This window comes from Dasypus novemcinctus, chromosome 16 (genome assembly GCF_030445035.2).
Source record: "Dasypus novemcinctus isolate mDasNov1 chromosome 16, mDasNov1.1.hap2, whole genome shotgun sequence".
NCBI lineage: Eukaryota > Metazoa > Chordata > Mammalia > Cingulata > Dasypodidae > Dasypus > Dasypus novemcinctus.
Genome location: NC_080688.1, coordinates 39,818,687 through 39,842,287, shown reverse-complemented (window position 1 = coordinate 39,842,287; position 23,601 = coordinate 39,818,687). Strand labels below are relative to the sequence as shown.

The 23,601-nt window shown below is 40.3% G+C and overlaps 1 protein-coding gene across 2 annotated transcripts in view; it reads left to right on the top strand.

Moving 5' to 3' along the window:
* OSBPL1A (oxysterol binding protein like 1A) overlaps window positions 1–23,601 on the top strand; it is a 238,509-nt gene that overhangs the window by 11,258 nt on the left and 203,650 nt on the right. For both annotated transcript variants that reach the window (XM_058277558.1, XM_058277559.2), the window contains exons 2-4: window positions 1,355–1,477; window positions 6,430–6,515; window positions 7,420–7,494. In XM_058277558.1, coding sequence (XP_058133541.1) covers window positions 1,357–1,477; window positions 6,430–6,515; window positions 7,420–7,494 — 282 coding nt within the window. In that variant the 5' untranslated portion in view covers window positions 1,355–1,356. The remainder of the gene's footprint in view (window positions 1–1,354; window positions 1,478–6,429; window positions 6,516–7,419; window positions 7,495–23,601) is intronic.

The following is a 23,601-nucleotide window of genomic DNA, read 5'->3' as shown; positions in this document are numbered from 1 at the left end:
ATTTTTAATTCTAGCTTAGCACTGCTTTCTTATCCTTAAGCTTTGTATTGTTCCTTGGCCAGCTCCATCTCCTTTACTCATGGGAATCTCAGGCTCACCATGACTAAATGGGTTCATAACTTTGTTTAAAATTGTTTTTCTATTCCATATGAAGATATAGTATTCTATAACCAACCAGTTTTCCAGGCTGGAAACCTTGTTCTCCCTTGTGGTTTGGTGACTAAGTCTTCAAGTCCCAGCTTAAATGTCACCTTCTCTGTGACTCCTTCTCTAACTGATGTACCGTCCCTTGTACATTACAGTGCTAGACACATGCTGTTCTGATGACATGTTTCCCCTCTTTTGAGAGGGTATGGACGGTATTTTCATTGTTGTACCTCCAGTACCTGTGCAATGCTTATGAACATCCTTATAAATTAACCTTCTATAAATATTTCTGTAGAATACATTCCCAGAAATGGAATTGCCTAGACAAAGTACGTGGTGTATGTGTATTTTGAAGTTTTTTTTTAATATTGCCAAATTGCTGCCTTGCCCCCAACAACATATGAAAGATTGTATGCATTAATATTCATATTAGCAGTTTATAGGAGTATACATTTCCTATATTTGCCAGTGTTGTATATGCTTAATCTTTCTTTTTTTTTTTTTTTTTGCTAAACTGATAGGCTAAAAAAATCCTTTGTGTATGTTTTGTTTACCTGTATTTATTTGATTATTAGTGAGATTGAAATTGGTACTTCTGGGAATAGCTATTCATAATATTTGCCCATATTGACCTGTGTGTTTTAAATTTGGTTGTAATCTTTTATTTTTAGTTGGGGATTTGAGAAGAAAATATGAGAGAAAAAGAAATTTCTTTGTAATTATAGTCACTCCAGAATCCTTATCTATTTCTTATTTTATCTAGTCAAAGTGGTTTTTTTTTGGTACCGTTCTTGACTGTGCAAGTTTAGATAGCAGTCTTACAATATTTCTAAATAAATGACCATGTTTTACCTTTATATTTATGTCTTTATTAATGTCATGTTAATAATTTGCATAATATTTTACATTAGAATGCTTTCCTACGCATAGTCTTACAGCGGCTCTGAGGTTGGTTGGATTTTGAAGATGAGGCAGCTGAGGCATTGAGAGATTACGAGTCTTGTCCAAATGCCTATGTGCTTCTTTGATTATAATACAAAGGGCAAGGAGTATCAGGGTCCCATTCTGCAGCCAGTTCATTGAATCCATACCTGTGTATCTTATTAGCTGCAAAATAAGACAGTTCTTTCCCCTTTCTGTATTAGCAGGTAATATAAAAAAGGTATTTATGTTCGTAGATAACGGAAATATTATTATTTTTATCTAGAAATGAACACAGAAGCAGAACAACAGCTTCTCCATCATGCCAGAAATGGCAACATTGAGGAAGTAAGACAGTTGCTAGAAACCATGGAGAGAAATGAAGTAATTGCTGACATTAATTGCAAAGGTATGCTTCGAATGACCTTTTTAGCTTTCTTTTACTCAGCTGCAGTACTCTATCATTGATTTAACAATAATCTTACTGATCTTGCATGCATTAAATCTCTGTCTCTTATCCTAGAAGGAACCCTCAGAACTGCATAAAATGTCTCTCCTTGTTCCCTCTCAATCAGAGAAATTGAGATCCATTCTTAAAATTGTCATGGATCCTATACTTTCCAAACTACAAGGGTAACCTGAGGCTACAAGGTGCATTTTATGATCATTTTTTTTCCTTCTCAGTGACATAATCAAACCAGCTGGGTTGGGGGTTTACAAATGAATCATGGAAAGTACCTTGGAGATAATTATGAAGAAACAGACAAAATTCTTGCTTGCATTTCAGATTATTCTAGTAGATTAATAGATTAGTCTTTAAAGTCTACATTATAAAATATGCACTAGGATATGAAAGTACAAGGTGTCATGGGACATATAGGGGAGGTCTTTAACTGGAACTTGAATTACAATGAATTCCTTGGAGGAAATGATTTTTTTTTTTTTGTATTTACATTTTCTTCCCTTTTTAAGAGAAGTTGTGGGTTTACAGAACAGTCACACATAAAATACAGGATTCCCATACACCAACCCACCATGAACACCTTGCACTGGTGTGGAATTTTGGTTAAAATCGATGATGGTACTTTTTTATCATTGTACTATTAATTAAAGTCCATATAGTGTTTCACTATGCTGTTTGAATATGTGTTATCTTCCTGTCATCCAGATGGAGGTGTCCAAGTGGAGAGCTGGAAATGGAACTATGGGTTTTGAAGCCAACAGCATATAAGTGATTAAAACAATGAGAAGATGTGAGAATGGACATTATTGAAGATACCAATTAAATAGGGGTAGTCAGGGAAAGTGGAGCTTCTAAAAGGTACCGAGAAGAAGGACCAGTAAGAGGAAACCCACAGGGAGCAGTGCTGTGCAAGCCAGGGAGGAACATGGACCATGGGATTTGGTAGTAGCAGTAAATGACAAAAATTGAGGCTAGTTGTTTTTAACTTTTTTTAAGGGGGTACTAGGGATTGAAAACCTGGGACCTCTTACTGCAAAGTAGGTGCTCAACCACTGAGCTACACACACTCCCCGAGGGCAGTTTTAATGGCATGGTGGATAATGAAACAGGTGGGGAGTTGATAGGAAGGAATGAGGTGGAAATGGCAAGTGAAGACTAGAAATGGGAAGGGAGAATGAGGAGGCAGGAGCTTGTCAGGAGCATGGGGTCAAGGGAGGGGTTTGTGTGTTTGCTTTTTTTTTTTTTAAAGATTTATTTTTATTTATTTAATTCCCCTCCCCTCCCCCGGTTGTCTGTTTTCTGTGTCTTTTTGCTGCGTCTTGTTTCTCTGTCCGCTTCTGTTGTCGTCAGCGGCACGGGAAGTGTGGGCGGCGCCATTCCTCGGCAGGCTGCTCCCTCCTTCGCGCTGGGCGGCTCTCCATATGGGTGCACTCCTTGCGCGTGGGGCTCCCCTACGCGGGGGACACCCCTATGTGGCACGGCACTCCTTGTGCGCATCAGCACTGCGCATGGGCCAGCTCCACATGGGTCAAGGAGGCCCGGGGCTTGAACCACGGGCCTCCCATGTGGTAGACGGATGCCCTAACCACTGGGCCAAAGTCCGTTTCCCTGCTTCGTTGTTTTTGCTTGCTCTGTGGGAGAGACATGAGTGTTTACTTGCTCCTTTCTATTTAGCAGCTAAAGAGGGAGATGATGATAGAGAAGGAAAAGGAGTTTCAGAGAAGATGAGATCCAGGAAGAGTGAGTGATCATAGACTATAGGGGACAAGGTTGAAAGAATGCATACAGAGATAGGATGATAAACGTGGAGCCAGGAATCTGAGGAATTCTCATGTCAAAGCTTCTACCGTGACTGTGAAGCTAAGAGATGAGTTCTTGCTAAGAACTGGGGTAGGCTTCTGGGTAAGAGTGAAACACTATATAAACAAGTGTTTATACTGGAATCTTACTTTTTAAGAATAGCCAAAAGTTAATACTTGAAATTACTAAAACTCTCTAAACTGACCTCGCCTTTGTTTATGGCTATTTCAAAACTAGGCTGACACTTGTGTATACTTGCCATTGTGATGGTAACTACTCCCTTGTTTGAATCTGTAAAAATTCCTGCTCCCCTAGTTTGGGAAGCATAGATTTGAGACACCACCATCTCCTGTCCTTTTACTGGTGGTAAAAAACCTACTTCCTCTCATGACCATCCCATTGTGGACTCAAATTCATCTGCTCTGGGCAGGAACCCCGAAGGATTCCTATGGGGTTTCCTTGAAGAGGCTTGAGGAGAAGAGAGAAGGGTTGAAGTATCTGTTGTAGAATATGAGAGAGACACCTGATCAGGCCATTACAAAAAGATTGCCAGGCAGTGTTGTTGAGGACCTACCTCAAATTTGAGATTCTGACATAATTCTGTTATCTTTCTTCACCATAGCAGCCTGGGTGTGGTTGTGGAGAAGTTGAACTAGTGTATTTATCCAGGTGTGGGGTTTTGCTAGGCTGTTGTGAAAAAGATAGCAAAGCAAGGTTTTTGAAGATATTGGCAAAGAAATACTGAGGTGAGGGTTTGAGGAATATAAGATGGATTAATTGAAGGAAATGCAGTTGGGGTATTTAAAAATATGATAAGTTATATAAAATAACTGGAGGGCTGATAAAGTTGAAGAACATAGATTGAGGGGGGTACCTGTGTGAATGGTCTGGAACACTGGGAGTTTGTGATGAAAATGGATTTTCCATATTGATGATTTCAGAGAAGTAATGAGATTTGGGTCTGGCTCTGGCAGTGGGTCCCTGAGAGGGGGGGAAGTGAGGGAAGCCCACCTTCCAGAGTGGGTGAGAGGTGCTCAATCACTTGTGCCACCTCAGCTCTCTGGTCTGCTGCATCTCTTATTGTCTCCTCTCTGTGTCTCTTTTTGTTGCGCCACCTAGCTGCTCCAGCTCTCCATGCAGGCCAGCACTCTGTGCAGGCCAGCACTCTTGCATGGGCCAGTACTCCATGTAACTGAGTGACCAGGATACTGGACAGGTAGTAGAACCCCTTGGCTGGTGCAGGACTTGCCATGGGGAGAAAGAAACGGTGTTGCTTTGAGTTAGTTGGTGAGGAGTCTTTGGGAGGATGACAGATGGCAGCAGAGGAGTTTGAGGGAGTATAACTTAATGGCACAAGTCTCAGAGGAGCAGGGGATTGTACCATCAGTGGAGAAGGAATTGATTCCCGGCAGCTGTGGTCCACAGCACTCCTGTTCTGTGAGGAACACTGGGTGTGTGGGAAAGGAGCCTCCGCTTCAGGGGTGAAGGTGGGTCACCGTCATGGGGAGAGCTAGGTTTCGGTTAAGAACAGAAGGTAGAAGAAAGGTTCAAGGAAGTAGCCTGAAGTTATGGGATTTATTTACTATGGAATGAGGGGTACCTAAGGGTATGGGGAAGTATTTGAAAGGAAACTGACTGGTGAGTTTGGGTAAATGGCAAACTATCACAGGGCCAGTGTTGGCTGCAGCAGTCTACCTGGGAGATGTTTGAGGACGTTTCTGGGCATTCTCAGGTTAGTGGCTGAGGTTTCTGTTGGATCAAGCCTGAGATCCATGAGCTGAGGGCTCTGCGTAATCTAAGTGAGGTTCCTTAATGCACATGAGCCGTTAGACCACGCACCTGTCTGAGGGGTGCCCTGTACAGTGGCATGCTCCGGGCCTCTCATCCACGTTCTGGGCTGAGCTTTGGGAACTTGATAGGCTGCATTATCTCTAGTCCGATTTGGAAGTTTGCTAAGTTTTTGAAGCTATCTCAGCTCCAAGTTGTACTGCCCTATTTTTGTTGGGCTAAATTGAATTAGATAGTTTGTGTTTCTGCAAGACTCAATCATTTTGTACTTCTCTAATCCAGGATCTACTGCTAGAATTGGACATTTCATTGCTTTTATCTTTGGTTCTTGTCATTTGGTTGAACTCTCTACCTCTCTGGTAACTCAATATCCTCATTAACTGAGATTTTATCAGAAGTCAAAGACTCCATTTCACTCCACTGTCTGTACCCAGAGCTAACAGTTTACCAAATGCTGCAGAAAGTGTTCTTTACCAATTCCCCATTCTCATCTCCCCTCCTTATACCATACAGGTTTTTGAAGAGATTGGCTTTTTTAAAATATATATTTCTCTCCCCTTCCCCCCCGCCCCATTTGTCTGTTCTCTGTGTCTATTTGCTGTGTGTTCTTCTTTGTCCACTTCTGTTGTTGTCAGTGGCACGGGAATCTGTGTTTCTTTTTGTTGTGTCATCTTGTTGTGTCAGCTCTCCGTGTGTGTGGCCCCATTCTTGGGCAGGCTGCACTTTCTTTTGCGCTGGGCAAGTCTCCTTATGGGACACACTCCTTGCACTTGGGGCTCCCCTATGCGGGGACACCCCTGCATGGCACAGCAATCCTTGCATGCATCAGCACTACGCATGAGCCAGCTCCACATGGATCAAGGAGGCCTGGGGTTTGAACTGCAGACCTCCCATGTGGTAGACAGACGCCCTAACCACTGGGCCAAGTCCACTTCCCGAGTTTGGCTTTTTGAATGACATCTTTGCTACATGACTGCAAGATGGTTAGGGACTTAGAATCTTAGAGCTGAGGAGCTACTAGAGATAATCCAGTTGAATATATTCACCATCTCTTCTCCCTCCTCCCTGTTAGAGGTGAAGAAATTGAGCCAGAAAGTTGACACCAGAATCTGGGTCTTGTGAATTCTAATCGTTGTGCTTGTTATATCTTTACTCCATCATAATAGTTCTTGCCTCTCACTAGTTAGCAAAGCAATGCTAATGAGGGCTATTGGCCATCATATTGAAGTCGCTTATTAGGGAGAAATTAATTTTGTTGTAATCTTACTTAAATTACCTCTAGAAATACCGTATTTTTTTTCCCATTTTAGGAAGAAGTAAGTCTAATCTGGGCTGGACGCCTCTTCATCTGGCATGCTATTTTGGACATAGACAGGTGGTCCAGGATCTGTTGAAGGTATATTCATGTTTTAATTTTTAAATGAAGATAATAGGTTTTGTTACTATGGAAATTACAGATAAAAGTCTTATAAAAGCCAACTGAACCATAATGATATTTAAAACAATAGCTTATCACTAAAGACATATAATTGTTCTTTACTAAAAGCATGAAATATTATGGGTTAGACTGATTAATAAAATGGTTTTTTTCATTTATTTTTACTTCATCTTTTTAAAATTGCAGAAGGTGGGCCTATTAATTAATGAAGAAATTTTCTGTTTTGTGAGCCTAACAGTTAAAAAAAAAAAGCATCCTAATAATTAAAAAATCATGTCACAATCTCTTAATGAGTACCATACAATTTAAGACCTCATATTTCTCAATTCTTTACTGAAAAAATTTTCACATAGTAATATTTCTGAAATTGAGTTGATCTTGAAGTTGCTTTTTACATTTAAATGATGGTATCCCGCCTGCCCCCCATCCAATACTTTTCAAATTGATGGTGGAGTAAATATTGTAGTTCATTCAGAGACAATTTTCCATTATTCAATATGGGTGTTTCTAAAGCAAAATGAAGCTTGTAAAGGTTTTACTGTTTGGCTTTTTTGGTTTGTTTTCAGGAGGCATGGGAACTCAAACTGGGACTTCCCATGTAGGAAGCAGATGCTCAGTTACTTGAGCCACATCTGCTCCCTGTATAGGTTTTAAAAGAAAACTACCTTTTTATTCTTCTACCTTTCAGGTGGCTTTTACCTAAGCTTGCTATTTACTTTTTAGTTTCAAATGAATTTATTTTTGGTAATGATAATTAATATTAATTAATTTTTGAACTGTTTAGTATACTTTTAAGGAATTATTTTCACCTTTGTATATTTTGTAATATGCAGAAGGTATTTAAAGTTTTTATGTTTACTAGGCTGGTGCAGAAGTAAATGTGTTAAATGACATGGGAGACACGCCACTTCATCGAGCTGCCTTTACAGGACGAAAGGTGAAAACAGTCTATGTCTAATGTTTTTGCAAGTGAAAATTCTGGAAGTCATTTGTAACCAGGTTACCAAAATTGGGGAAAGCCACACACAAAAAATATGAACCCACCCTTTGGATCAAAAGACCACAAATTCTTAAGAATTAGACAGTGAGGTCAGGTACTAAGGCCATTTGGACTGCACTCTTAGCATCAGTCTGCTTGTATTCCTCTAAGGATGGGGAACTCCTGAGCATTCCTTTTTTAAAAAGTGGCTTTATTGAAGTATAATTTTCTTTCCGTTAAATTCATCCACTGTAAATGTACTATTAGGTTGGTGCAAAAGTAATTGCAGTTTTGCATTATCGAAATTTGCTGATTGATATTGGAATACATTCTTAATAAATGTGGTTATGTTATACATCATTTCAATGTGCATTTCTTGCTTTATGTTTCTTTGCTGATGACTTATTACTTGCTGTTTATTTTATATTTATTTTAGACTATGGAAATGATGTTAGACAAAAAGTAAATTTGAGTGATTTTCTTATTTGAGTTCAAAATGGGTTGTAAAGCAGCAGCAAAAACTTGCAACATCAACAGTGCTTTTAACCAGGAACTGCTGATGAACGTACAGTACAGTTTTGCAAAGGAGACGAGAGCCTTAAAGATGAGAAGGATAGTGGTCAGCCATTGGAAGTTGACAGTGACCAAATGAGAGCAATTATCGAAGCTGATCCTCTTAAACTACATGAGAAGTTGCCGAAGAACTCAATGTCAACCATTTATTGTTCAGCATTTGAAGCAAATTGAAAAGGTGAAAAAGCTCCATAAGTGGATGCCTCGTGAGCTGAACAAGAATTTAAAAAATTGCCAACCGGGGTTGACCACCTCAGTGGTTGGACCAAGAAGAAGCTCCAAAGCCAAACTTGCACCAAAAGCAGATCGTGGTCACTGGTGGTCTGCTGCTGGTCTAATCCGCTACAGCTTTCTGAATCCCGGCGAAACAGTTACATCTGAGAAGTACACGCAACAAATCGATGAGATGCACTGAAAACTGCCACGCCTGCAGCCGGCTTTGGTCGACAGAGAGGGCCCAATTCTTCTCCTCGACAACAACCAACTGCACATTGCACAATCAGTGCTTCAAAAGTTGAATGAATTGGGCTATGAAGTTTTGCCTCATCCATCATATTCACCTGACCTCTCACTTCTTCAAGCATCTAAATAACTTTTTGCAGTGAAAACACTTCCACAACCAGCAGGATGCAGAAAATGCTTCCAAGAGTGTCAAATCTCAAAGCATCGATATTTATGCTACAAGAATAAACAGACTTATTTCTCATTGACAAAATTTGTGTTGATTGTAATGGTTCCTATTTTGATTAATGAAGATGTATTTGAGCCTAGTTATAATGATTTAAAATACATGGCCTGAAACCATATAGTTCTTTTTGCACCAACCTAATAAAATGACTTTTAATACATTTGCACAGTTGTACAACCATGAATACAATCCGGTTTTATAACTTTTTCACCATTCCAAGACGTTTCCTCATGCCTATTTACATTCATTTTCTGCTCCTATCCCAATCCCCCAACTACCACTGATTTGATTTCCGCCTTTTATAGAAATAGGTGTGTGTGTATATATGTTTTGGGGCAAGAGAGGTATTGGGCAGGGGTAGTGGAAAGGTGAATGGAAATAGCCTATGGCTAAAGGCTACAGATCACAACGTTCTTACCTGAAGATCTAGCAGTTCCTCTGGATAAATGCATATTAATTGGTTGTCTTAAGTGGATCTCCATTGCCATGAAATGATTGGTTTTACAATTTTGTTCAGGTTTACACTGGTTTCTTAGAGTGATGAATCTCTGACCTTTCATGCAAACATAACCGCAAGTCACTTCACCCAACTTTCCTGATAATTTTTTTGAGTATTTGAATGATCTGGTAAATTAACTATGATATTGAGTGTATTTCTTGTATATACTGATTATTGACCATAATCCAACATGATCCCTAAAGGTTATTTTATAATCCTATAATTGGAAGGTTTATGAAGATTTATCACAAGTTAAAGAAGAATGTATTTATTTTTATATTGTTTCACTCTTTCACTTATTCTAATGACTAGATTTAGTTTATCTTTTATATAAATTATTATGAATTGACCCAGTAAGTATATGCTAAGCATGTTTGAATTAGCACGTTACACAGCACCCCTCTCTATTTGTTTATTTGTAAACCAGATAAGGAGTCTTACTAAAACTTAGAAATCAGTAACTTTTACAGTAAAACAGTAAACAGTAAGGGTAGTAGGTTAATCACTATGCTTGACTCTGTGGTATTTCAAAAGTGAGCATCAAATAGTTTAATTTGCTGGCCCCATATCTGAACTATTTGCTGTTTCCCATTATAGTCCTGCACTTCTTAGTCTTTTCTGTGTACACGAGAGAATACTTTTGCCATATATTTCCACATGGCCCAAATTCACACATTCTTGAAAATGCAACTCGTGTGCCATCTTCTTCATAAATCCTTTCCTGACTTCTTACAGTTGGAAGGAAACTTTTTTCCGGATTTCCCGAGCACATTAAACCATTTTCTCAATTATAATACTTTCCTGCCTCATATATCTTGATGTATATGTCTTTCATGCCTTGATATACCCTGATTTATGGCTTTACTACTAGGTGGCATCAGTTTTGCTCTCAAGGAACTAATACATTCCATTTCTTTGTGTGTGTCCTCCATGAACACGGCATGGGTTTTACTGCCTGTTTCTGTAAATACCGAGATCAATACGTTCACTTTTCTGTGCTCGGATCATCACGTTTGGCTGTTTCTGCTGTTTTCCTGAACTTTAAACATTGAACTCATGCTAAATTGGGCCTCAGCTTGATTTGAATATTAGCATGTATGTTTTGTTGTTTCTGTTACTAGCAAGTAATATTTATCATAACGTAAGTGGTTGTGTCACATAAGAAAACACTTTAAAATGTATTTGCTGAATATCTAATCATGACTGATTTATGCTAAAAAGTTTAATTTCTAATTGTACTCATGAAAGGAATCAAATTATCTTGTCTCAGTGTGATCTTTTACCATAATCTTAAATATCTTATGACCCTGAGATTCTGTGATTTAATAGAATATGTAGTTGAAATGGGATTTGGTTTATTAAAAAGACTTTGAATTCTTGTCCTCTGGAATATATATAAAATACAGTTCCCAAAATTTTATGAGCAACCTAAGGGCTTTTCTCGGTATATTAGCGACCCCTAGCGTTATTTGGTAAAAATTAGTAAGCAGAATTCCTTAAATTTACTTTTCAGATGCATTTAGAATCATGAAGGTTTTTATCTTTCATAGTCACTTAAAAATAAGAATGTAGTCATTCTAGTGAATAATTGGATTGTGGCACTGAACTGTGTGTGTTTTTTTTTTTAAGATTTATTTATTTTTTTTATTTATTTCTTTCCCCTTCCACCCCCCCACCTCCCCCCGTCCGTTGTCTGCTTTCTGTGTCTAATCGCTGTGTGTTCTTCTGTGTCTGCTTGCATTCTTGTCAGCGGCACCGGGAATCCGTGTCTCCTTTTGTTGTGTCATCTTGCTGCATCAGCTCTGTGTGTGTGTGTGGCGCCACTCCTGGGAAGGCTGCACTTTTTTCGCATGGGGTGGCTCTCCTTATGGGGCACACTCCTTGTGCATGGGGCTCCCCTACGCAGGGAACACCCTTGTGTGGCACGGCACTCCTTGCGCGCATCAGCACTGCACGTGGGCCAGCTCCACATGGGTCAAGGAGGCCCGGGGTTTGAACCTTGGACCTCCCATATGGTAGGCGGATGCTCTAACAGTTGAGCCACATCTGCTTCCCTGAACTGTGTTTTGACTTATTATTATTTCCTCATGGAATTAAGACTATAGTTAAAATAAATGCTTCCTCTGCTCCGTGTATCAACAATCAATGCCCCTCACCTGGCATATAGACAATAATGTATAATCTTGTGTTTATATAAACTTTATCTATCTTGTTTCCTAGCATACCATTTCTGATGCTTTTGTATTGAATGCCTGCTGTGTGTCAAGATACTGTACAAATAACTTGACATATATTGTTTGCATTTAAGGCTAAACAACAACCCAGAAATAGAGGAGTTTTGATTTGCCGAAGGGTTATGGATGCAAAGTACCAGAAATGGGCTGGTTTTTATAAAGGGGATTTATTCGGGGTAAAAGCTTGCGGTTCTGAGGCTGTGTAATATCCAAATTAAGGCATCAGCAGAGATGCTTTCTCACTGAAGTCTGCCACCATGTGGTGATGCAAGATAGCTGCTGATCTCTCCCAAGGTCTCTGCCTTCCCCTCCAGAATCTCTCTCCTCCCAGAGCTCACCTGAGACAACAAGCATAGGGCTTGTCTCGTACGGCCTCTTCTATCAGTCTTGGCTGCTCCACTTTCTTCCCAAGTTCAGCAGCAAAATATCAGGCGTATGGCTCATCTCTCCCTAGGCCTCAGCTCTTTGAGCCTCTCGGGGGCTTCACTCCTTACAGTTCAGCTGAGGGTGAAACTGGAGTCCTTTCTCTCACATGGCAGGACCAGATATATGGCAGCTTCCTTTATCTGTCTGTCTCTGTTTTTAGCAGAACCAGCAAAAGGGCAGAGGCTCAACCTGAGTCATATCTCACTGACGTAGTCCATTTGAAAGAGTCTCATGCCCACAGGAGTGGATTAATTCACTAACATAACCTGTCTCTTTTTGGGATGCATAAAATAGTTTCAGACTTCCCCACAGGTGTAAATATTGCCATCTGTTATCCATTGGGTTTCCAGAAGCAGACTGAGATGGAGATTGGTGGGCAACAGTTTTATCAGCTTGCTTGTGGCATCACTGCTGTGGAGGGGAGGGAAGGGAGCTGTGATCCGGCAGAGAGAGAGGTCGGGCTGGGATGTAGCCTACCGTGTAGGGAGCCTGGAGCGAGAGGGCCGGGCCTCTATACCCCTGGGATAGTCAGTCATTGGATGCAGACTGCCCTGTGAACGAGTGTTAGCTTGCATGAGGAGGTTCTCTGAGAGCGCCTACCGTGGCTGCCAGCTCCAGGCTGCTTCCTGAAGGGAGATCTGGCCGGTGCATCACAGCTTCTACAACAGTCCACGCCTACTCCACTCAGATCTACTTCTTCATCCATTTCTGGGAGCAGCTCCTTCAGGATTCCAGTGGGCCTCTCTTCCCAGGAGAAGCTTAGAAGAGGAAGGCCAGTGGACTACTCCATAGCCCCTGTTGCTGTGGTTAATTTTGGGGCCACAGCTAAATCATCTCCCTTGCCTCCTATCCATTCTAGATTCCCCTCACCCACGGCTAGCACCTGATTGTGTTGGCTTACCTGATGCTGGGACTCACACTCCCATCCTGGAGGGCTGGGCCCTGGTTGCCAAGTCCTTTTCATGCTGAGGTTGCCACCCTTGTCAGATTTGCTGTCAGAATTGGACCAGGGAATATCAGGAGACATGTATGTGTATCACTTTCATGCCTTACGTATTTCTCCACGTCCCCATGGTGTACCTCCCTGCCTCCTCCTGATGATCAAGATCAGTTGCCTCTGCTTAGATGGTGAGTCTTCTTGCTCCTGGTCTCTTGACATAAGAAGCCCAGTGTCCAGGTGGCAACCACAGCTTATAATTCAGTGAAACTTTAACTTTATTTCTTGGTAGAAACATTGCCCCTTTGGGATCCAGGATCACTAAATCAACCCAGAGTTTCAGGGATGGGAAGCACAAATTCCCCATGGGGGTCACTGGGAATGATGGCCGTTTGGCTACTCCTGCTTTGACCCTTTTTTCCCCAGACCCATATATTCTACCAATTTGGAACACAGCACCATGTAAAGGGTTTTGTTTTAAAATATGTACTGAGTCCTGGAGGATGATAAGGTATTACCTCCAAGCTGGCACTTCAGCTGCACCTTTATTAGGCCCTTTTAACACTGTCCAGCTGGTGGCTTCTGAGTGGTATGTATGATGCAACCATTGGATCCTGTGTTATGGGCCTACTCCACACTTCCTTTCTTCTAATATGATGTTAGGTGATGTTACGGGATCCCATATGGGAACTTGGATCAAAGATTGTAAGTTCTTGTTTTCGAGGGATGGTGCCATATTGAGTATTCAGTTTTGGTCTCCGTTGCTGGCAGGGTGGGTCTTTGCGTGGCAGTTGTTAATCCGCTTCAGTCAGTTGGAGCCCGTGCTGTTGGGACCCATGCCTGTCCTTCTTCCATGCTACCTCACCTGTTTTGTCCATGTGCCTATTGGGCCAGCATTGTGGTGTCCATTGACAGAGGCTGGCTGATGTCAACTGGTATAGTCATTTTGTTGTTTGTGTAGTGTGTCTTCCATGGTAGACGTGTGCTGGAGATGTACCGGTGATATGAAATCTTCACATGTTGTGTCCACTCCCATATTTCCATCCATGTGCCTGTGCTCTATACCTTCTTGTCTCCTATCTAACAGTTTTTCTCCTTGTGGGCCCTTGACCAACTGGCCAAGCCATTCTCATGCTACTGATGAGTCCACTTTTCTTTCCCTACAAAGGGATGACCAAGTGTACTGCTGGAAGTCCTGGTATTAGAATATTTTCTCTCATTGTCTTTCAAGGCTACCCTGAATGGGGCTGTAATGCAGCTGCCATCTATTTTTAACTTGTACCCACATACTTGGCTGACCTAACTGTGACTCAAGCTTGGGCATTTTCCTCCTCCATCATTTGGTCATAAAGGATCCCCCAGGCAGCCATAGGTGTGAGCTAAGGGAGAGGTGACTGGTGCCACAGTGGTAGATGGTGTGGGGCAGCCATCTAGGCTACCTGCTGCTGCACCTAGTTTGTCCCTCTGGTTCTATTCGTTTCCAGTCCTGAATGAACTACTTCCATCATATGCTGGATTGTTGCTGGGACTGTCAGACATGGTCACTTGGTGGGTCTGACAGAACCTAGTTTGTGATGGGGTGTTCTGGCTGCCTGGTACTTGGTATCTCATGGTGAGGTGCTCTGTGTCCACTAGCACATCAGAAGCTATTTTTAAAAAAATACATATATTTCTCTACCATACAACGGAATTGGCTTGGTCTAGAATCTTAGGGGTGTGCATTGTGCTTCTCTCCTAGGAGTTTGCCTTAAAGTCCACACAGCATCTTTTCCCACCGCTGACAGCACAAATACCACAGGATCAGCTAGGTCACATAGCCAGAGCATCCTGCTCTGGCCCCAGGTCAAAGTTCCAGCCTTTTGTGTCTCCTGGTTTGTGGATTTGAGCATTATATATGTGTGGAATCTGCTGTCCCCTGAACCTGAAGAAGCTAACCAGGCATTGTGCTTCCTTCTCTTATTAAGGAAGTATAAAATGCAATAATGTATTCTTTATTTTGGAGAAAATGCCTTGGCATTCCCAGACCACTGAACCCCTAAAATTTTTACTGACTTGTTGGGAATTCCTGAATTATTCATAAGATTTATCTCCCACCCTCTGGAGCTTATATGTGTTGCCAAGGCTTTTGACTTTCTTGCCTCTTGTTGCTCATCTGGTTCAGTTGACATGATGTCACTGATAAAGGCGACCAGTGTGGTATTCTAGGGTGCCCAGGTGGGCCTGAGGCAAAACTGTAAATGTGTACTGTCGTCCAGGTGAATGCAGACTGTCCTTGATCTTTTACTTCTTGCAAGGGGTGGAAAAAAATGCATTCATCAGATCAGTTGCTCCATACCATGCACTTGAGATAGTACTAATCTGCTGTAGCAAAGATACCGCATTTGGCAGAGGGTGCTTTGTAACTGGGGCTACTGTTTGGTTGAGTTTCTGGAAGTCTCCTATCATTGTCCACATTCCATGAAGTTTTTGCAGTGGCAGACTGGTGAAATAAATGGAAATACAATAGGGAACATCATCCCCGCATTCTCTTAGGTCTTTCGGGGTGGCACTAATTTATGCTATTTCTCCCTGTATGGGATACTGATTTTGATATATTTTGACTAGGGTATGAGGAGGGCAGTTTCAGAGTATTCCATCTGGCTTTTCCTCTAGAGAACAAGGAAGCAATATGAGGGTTGTGCCAGCTTCTCACTTCACAGTCACCTGGAAATTTCTTCCCTAATTTCTTATACTGGATCGCCTGTTTTCTTGATCTCATGTCTTCCTTTTTCTTTTCTTTTTTTTTTTTAAAAGATTTATTTATTTTATTTCTCTCCCCTTCCCCCCTGCCCCAGTTGTCTGTTTTCTGTGTCTATTTGCTGCATGTTCTTCTTTGTCCACTTCTCTTGTCAGTGGCACAGGAATCTGTGTTTCTTTTTGTTGTGTCATCTTGTTGTGTCAGCTCTCCGTGTGTGTGGCGCCATTCCTGGGCAGGCTGCACTTTCTTTCGCGCTGGGTGGCTCTCCATATGGGGCGCAGTCCTTGTGCGTGGGGCTCCCCTACGCGGGGACACCCCTGCGTGGCACGGCACTCCTTGCGTGCGTCAGCACTATGCACGGGCCAGCTCCACACGGGTCAGGGAGGCCAGGGGTTTGAACTGCAGACCTCCCATGTGGTAGGCAGATGCCTTATCCACTGGGCCAAGTCCACTTCCCTCTCCTGTTTTCTTGATCCCATGTCTTCCTTTTTCTTGATTGCCCTATCATCTGGTAGAGCACATCCTTTCAGGAGCTTTCTAAGAAAAGTTGCATGAGATACAAACTTGTCAAGAGTTCCTATGTCTGCAAATACCTCTTACCTTTAGTATTTGTTTGGCTATGAGAAGGTTTCTAGGTCAGAAATTATTCCACCTTGGAATTTTGAAGGCATTGCATCCCTGTTTTCTAGCTTTCGTGTTGTTGAGAAGTCTAGGGTAGTTCTGATTCCTGGTTCTGCATGTGTGGCCAAATTTTTTAAGTCATTGGTAGTATATCAATTACAATTAGAATTACAGATAACCTAAAATAAGTAACTTACAATATACTTTATTTCTCACTCATGTGAATGCCCAAGTAGATAGCTTAGGGCAGCTGTCAAATAAATATGCAGGATTCTTCTGTCTTGTAGTTCTATGTGTCCCTGACCTCGTTGTCCAGTACAGGAATGTCCAAGGCCTAGCTCAGGGGTAGCTAGGAAATGTAGTTATTAGACATGGTGGCCGTTTGCCCAGCTGACAATGCTGTTGGGGCTGACTTGGGATCCCTTTGGCCTTTGTTATCCTAGAATTTTATTCTTTTTGCATTTAAACTTTTAAATCTATGTATTAGTTTTCTATTGTTCTGTAACAAATTACCATAAATTTAGAGGCTTAAAATAACACACATTTATTATGTCACAGGTCTGAAGTCAAAATTCGGGGCCTGGCATAACTGGATTCTCTGCTTAGGGACTCACAAGACTGAATCAAAATTCTCACCTGGGGTTGGGGTCCACTTTTAGGCACATTCAGACTGTTGGCAGTATTCAGTACCCAGGTAGTAGTACCCAGGTCCCTGTGTTCATGCTGTCAGCTGGAGATTGCTCTCAGCTCATAGAGGCCACCCTCGGGTCTTTGCTCTAGAGATACCTCCCTAGACACTTGCATATTTCCACTTTCTTTGCAAGGAAGAGACTAGCCCATTTGAGGGCTCGCTTGGTTGGTTCCTGTCCACCCCGGTTAATCTCCCTCTCTCATAGCCAAAGGCGCCACGTAATAGGACCTAATCACTGGAATGAAACCCGTCATGCTCATAGTCCTGTGGGTTCAGTAGGGTGTGAGGAAGGTTCTTGGGCCATCTGAGAAATCTGTCTATCACAGTCTAGAAACTCATGTCCTTTGGTTTGGGGGTATTTTCTTCTGTTTCAGTATGTACTAAATTTTATCTTACTAGAACTCCCATTGGTCAGATATTAGATCCTCTAATTTTCTTGTCTTTTTTTCCTTCTATATGTCCTACTAGATATCTTTCCCCCTATTTGGGGGTGGGGGGAGACGCCTTTAAATTTATCTTCCAAGTTTTTCTGTTGAATTTTTTATTTTTGCTATTTTTAATTTTTTTGTCTTTTTTAATTTTTTTAATGTTACATTAAAAAAACATGAGGTCCCCATATACCCCCCACCCCCCTCACCCCACTCCCCCCCCATAACAACAACCTCCTCCACCATCATGAGACATTCATTACACTTGGTGAATACATCTATTTTTAATTTTTAGGAGTTCTTATTTTTCTCTGCATGTTGCTTAACTTGTAGCATTCAGTTCTTGTTTAATGAAAAATATCTAATTTCTTTGATGATATATATTTTTTAAAAGTTTTCTTCATTTTTATTTTTATTTTTTTTTCTCTCTTGGTTTTGATCTTTTACCTTTGTGTTAGTCATGTCTCAAATCTCAGGTTATAATCAGTTGGTGATTCATATTTTAAAAACTTACAGAAATTCTGTGAGCATGAGTAGGACTTGGTGACTGATGGGCTTCATTGTAGGGTGAACTTTGTTAAATTTGTGTAGTAAATTGTGGTATGTTGTTATCGCATTTTCAAGATGTTTTCACGTGTGTATATAGGTATACAATTATGTATAAAAATCTCGGAGGCCCAGGTGTCATATCTTTAAAAAGTATAATGTACTTACCTATAGAATCTTAATATTTAAATGAATTAATAAAAGTAAAACTCTCAGTGTCTCGTACATAGCAAAGCTAATTATAATTAAATAGTAGGTATTGTTTTAAAATATTGGATATTAAGCCTTGAAGATATATATATAATTTCATTTGATTAGCAATAATATGTCCTGAATTGACCTTAAATTTGGTCTTAATTTTTATTTTCTTAAAAAAGAAATCATGCATTTACCTTTCAAATGGACACACTTATTTTGTTGATACTTTTCAGCAAAAATTTGGATTTCAGGAAATGGTTCCTTTATTTGTCATAGTTTGGGAATTATATTTCCACACAGAAGGATTTCATATAATTAAATATTATCCTTTTAAATCACCAATTTAAAAAAAAGTGTGATCGTTTTTATTAGTTATATTTTTAAGATATTTTTAACACATTTCTCTGCCCTCTCTAATACAATATATTTAAGTAATGAAACCCCTAATTTGATTAAGAATTCGGTAAGAAAAAGGTATTTTGATATTTTCTTAGAATTGGATTAATTTGTCTGTTTTTTCTTTATTATCAGTATTGAAATAATGAAAATGCACCACTAATATTGAAGTGATAAATGCACAACTCTGTGATTATACCAGATACCATTGATTGTACTCTTTGGATGAATTGTATGATTTACCAATATGTATCAATAAAATCGATTTGGGAAAAAAAAGAATTACATTAAAGCCTCCATTCAACTCATTTGTTTTAGTTGTTTTGAACCTCCTTAAATTCTCTAAAATTTGAATTAGCAAAATTTGGAGAAAGTATTTCTCCTTTCCAAATTTGATGAAATCTGAAGCCTGCATTAAGAAATTGTTTTGCGGGAAGCGGACTTGGCCCAGTGGTTAGGGCATCCGGTCTACCACATGAGAGGTCCACGGTTCAAACCCCGGGCCTCCTTGACCCATGTGGAGATGGCCCATGTGCAGTGCTGATGCGCGCAAGGAGTGCCATGTCATGCAGGGGTGTCCCCTGCGTAGGGGAGCCCCATGTGCAAGGAGTGCGCCCCTTAAGGAGAGCCGCCCAGTGCAAAAGAAAGAAAGCGCAGCCTGCCCAAGAATGGCGCTGCACACACGGAGAGCTGACACAACAAGATGACGCAACAAAAGAGAGACAGATTCCCGTGCTGCTGACAACAGAAGTGGGACAAAGACGATGCAGCAAATAGACACAGAACAGACAACGGGGCGGGGGGAGGGGAGAGAAATAAATAAATAAATCTTTTAAAAAAAGTTGTTTTGCAACAAGTAAAACTTTTCATGCAGATTTTATAGATAAAAGTAGATAATTTTTTAGAAAAATTCATGTTTAAAAATCAACATGAGCATGTTCATAATAGCATTAGTCACAATAGTCAAGAAGTGGAAACAGCCCAATGTTCATCAGCTGATGGATGGATGAATTAAATGTGGTATATCCAAACAATGGAGTATTATGTGGTAATTAAAAAAAGAATGAAGTCCTGATGCATGCTACAACATTGATGAAATTTGAAAACATCACGCTGGGTGAAAAAAGCCAGACCTTAAAGGCTATATATTGTTGATTATGTTTATATGTAATGTCCAGAATAGGCAAAGTGGTTGCAAGTGGTTAAGGGAGGGTGGAATGACGAATGACTGCTAATGGATATGGGATTTCTTTTTGTGGTGAAAAAATATTCTAAAATTAGATAGTGGTGATGGCTGTACAACTCTGTGACCGTACCGAAAGGCATAGAATAGTACACTTTAAAAGGGTGACATTTATGGTATGTGAATTATGTTTCAGTAAAGCTGTTATTAAATCAGTATGGGTATGGGGTTTTCTCAAAGCCTTTCATCTGAGATGAGTGGTGTGATGCTGACAGCAAAATAATGGTGCATTGGGGATTGGCTGACCATTATTGAGCACAGAGTGGAGTTGGGGCAATTTGAGGGCCTGATTCATGAGTGGTGTTAACTTTGCTCCATGCTTTAACCTTCATTGTGTGTCATGACAGATGCTTTATATTCACTTTAAAAAATTTTTAGTAGTTATTTGACAAATCGGTCGAAGGCCTATCTTCACCAGAAATTTTTTTTTTTTTTAATTTTTTTATTTTTTATTGACTTTGTAATAATATTACATTAAAAATATATATGTGAGGTCCCATTCAACCCCACCCCCCCACCCCCCCTCTCCCCCCCCCCCCAACAACACTCGTTCCCATCATCATGACACATCCATTGGATTTGGTAAGTACATCTTTGGGCACCTCTGCACCTCATATACATTGGTTCACATCATGGCCCATACTCTCCTCTATTCCATCATGTAGGCCCTGTGAGGATTTACAATGTCCGGTGATTACCTCTGAAGCACCATCCAGGGCAGCTCCATGTCCCGAAGACGCCTCCACCTCTCATCTCTTCCTGCCTTTCCCCATACCCTTTGTCCATTATGTCCACTTTTCCCAATCCAATGCCACCTCTTCTATGTGGACACTGGATTGGTTTTCACCAGAAATATTTTAAGCAAAACATTCTTTTTTTTTTTTTCCTAAGATTTATTTATTTTATTTCTCTCCCCTTCCCTCCACCCCCTGCCCCGGTTGTCTGTTTCTGTGTCTATTTGCTGCATCTTCTTCTTTGTTCACTTCTGTTGTCAGCAGCACTGGAATCTGTGTTTCTTTTTGTTGCGTCATCTTGTATCAGCTCTCCGTGTGTGCAGCGCCATTCCTGAGCAGGCTGCATTTTCTTTCATGCTGAGTGGTTCTCTTTATGGGGTGCACTCCTTGCTCGTGGTGCTCCCCTACACGGGGACACCCCTGCATGGCCCGGCACTCCTTGCGCGCATCAGCACTGCGCATGGGCCAGCTCCACACGGGCCAAGGAGGCCTGGGGTTTGAACCGTGGACCTCCCATGTGGTAGATGGACGCCCTAATCACTGGGCCAAGTCTGCTTCCCCAAAACATTCTTTATTCAAGAACAAATATTCAAAAATAAATAGCCCCTGCTCTATGTGCAGGAGGTGTAGCAGTGAACAAAACAGACAAGTCCCTTCCATCATTGAGAGGAGCAGGCATTACATGCATAAACAGAGAGAGGTAAAATGTAATGTCAGAAAGCCGTTAAGTGCTAGGAAAATAAATAGGGCCAGCAGATGAGAGTTAGTAGGTGGTCAAAGAAGCCTTCTCTAAACAGGATGCCTGCTTGTTTTGATTTTTAAAACAATATTAAAACAAAGATTAAAAAATATATACATATTATTAAGGTTTAATCTGCATTCATTGTTTCAGTGCCCTTATTAGCTCCTGATTATTTGACCCTTTGCAGTAAGGGTTCTGGTTCTGTCACTAAATTGGATTTTTTAAAGAATTTATAATTTTTTTTCTTTTTCTTTTTTTAACTTTATACATTTAATAATTGAAAATATAAACAATTAAAAACTAAAAAGAAAACACAGTTGAATAAAAACATATGTTTCTCAATTAAATGTACTGGATACCTATACATTTAAAAAAAAAAATCATACAATATGTTACACAATATATTTGGCTCATAGTATTGCAGTCATACAATATTTATCATTTTGTGTCTGGCTTGCTTCACTCAACATAATGTCCTCCAGGTTCATCCATGTTGTCATATACTTTACGACTTCATTTCTTAGAGCTGCATAATACTCCATCATGTGACTAGACCACGGTTTATCCATTCATTGTTGATGGACACCTGGGTTGTTTCCAGCTTTTGGCAATCATGAATAATGTTGCTGTGAACATTGGTGTGCAGATGTTGTTGGTGTCACTGCTCTCACTTCTTCTGGGTATATACCCAGTAATGGTATTGCAGGGTCACATGCAAGTCTATATTCAACTTCTTTAGGAACTGCCAAACAGTGCTTTACAGTGGCTGTACCATTCTGCATTCCCTGCAACAGTGAATAAATGTTCCTCTCTCTCCACATCCTTTCCAACACTTCTAGTTCCATATTTTTAATAGTGGCCATTCTGATATGTGAAATAATATCTCATTGTAGTTTTGATTTGCATTTCCCTTATCAGTGATGTTAAGCATTTCTGCACGAGTTTTCTTTGCCATTTGTGTTTCTTCTTTGGAGAAATGTCTATTCAAGTCTTTTGCCCATTTTAAAAGTTGGGTTGTTTGTCTTTTTATTGTGGTGTTGTAACATCTCTTTATATATCCTAGATATTAAATCCTTATTAGATATGTGATTTCCAAATATTTTCACCCATTGAATTGGCTGCCTTTTCACCCTTTTGACAAAGTCTTTTGAGGTGCAAAAGTGTTTACTTTTGAGGAGGTCCCATTTATCTATTTTTTCTTTTGTTGCACATGCTTTGGGTATAAGTTCCAAGAAGCCACCACCTACTTCAAGGTCTTGAAGATGTTTCCCTGCATTTTTTTCTAGTAGTTTTATGGCTCCTGGCTTTTATATTTAGGTCTTTGATCCATTTTGAATTGATTCTTATACAGGGAAGATAGGGGTCCTCATTCATTCTTTTGGCTATAGGTATTCCAGTTGTCCCAGCACCATTTGTTGAAGAGACTGTTTTGTCCCGTTAGTATGAACTTGGGAGGTTTGTCAAAAACCAGTTGACCATACAGGTGAGGATTTATTTCTGGGTTCTCAATTCTAATCCACTGATTGATATATATATCTTTATGCCAGTACCATACTGTTTTGACCACTGTTGCTTTGTAATATATTTCAAGGTCAGGCAGTGAAAGTCCTCTCATGTCACTCTTCTTTTTTAGAATGCTTTTGGCTATTTGATGCACTTCCCTTCCCAATAAACTTGGTAATTGTCTTTACTACTTCTGTAAAGCTGTTGGGATTTTGATTGGTATTGCGTTGAATCTATAAGTCAGTTTGTATAAGATTGACATCTTCGCAGTATTTATTTTTCCAATCCATAAACATGGAGCGTCTTTCCATTTGTTTGGGTCTTTTTTCATTTCTTTTAGCATTGTTCTGTAGTTTTCTGCATATAGTCCTGTACTTCTTTCATTAAATTAATTCCTAGGTATTTGAGTCTTTTTGTTGATATTGAAAATGGAATTTCCCCCCTGATTTCCTCCTCAGATTGTTCATTACCAATGTAGAAAAGCATTACAGATTTTTGTGTGTCAATCTTGTATCCTGCCACTTTGCCAAACTCATTTATTAGCTCAAGTAGTTTTGTTGTGACTACTTCAGGATTTTCTAAGTATGGGATCATATCATCTGCAAACAGTGGGGATTTTACTTCCACTTTTCCTATTTGGATGCCTTTAATTTTTTTTCTTGTCTAATTGCCTTAGCTAGAACTTCTAGTACAATATTGAATAACAGTGGTGACAGTGGGCATCCTTGTCTTGTTCCTGATCTTAGACAGAAAGCTTTCAACCTTTCCATATTGAGTTTGATGTTGCCTGTGGGTTTTTCATATATGCCCGCATTTGTTTGTTTATTTATTCGTTTATTCATTCTTCGCTTCCCCTGCCCTGCTGTTTT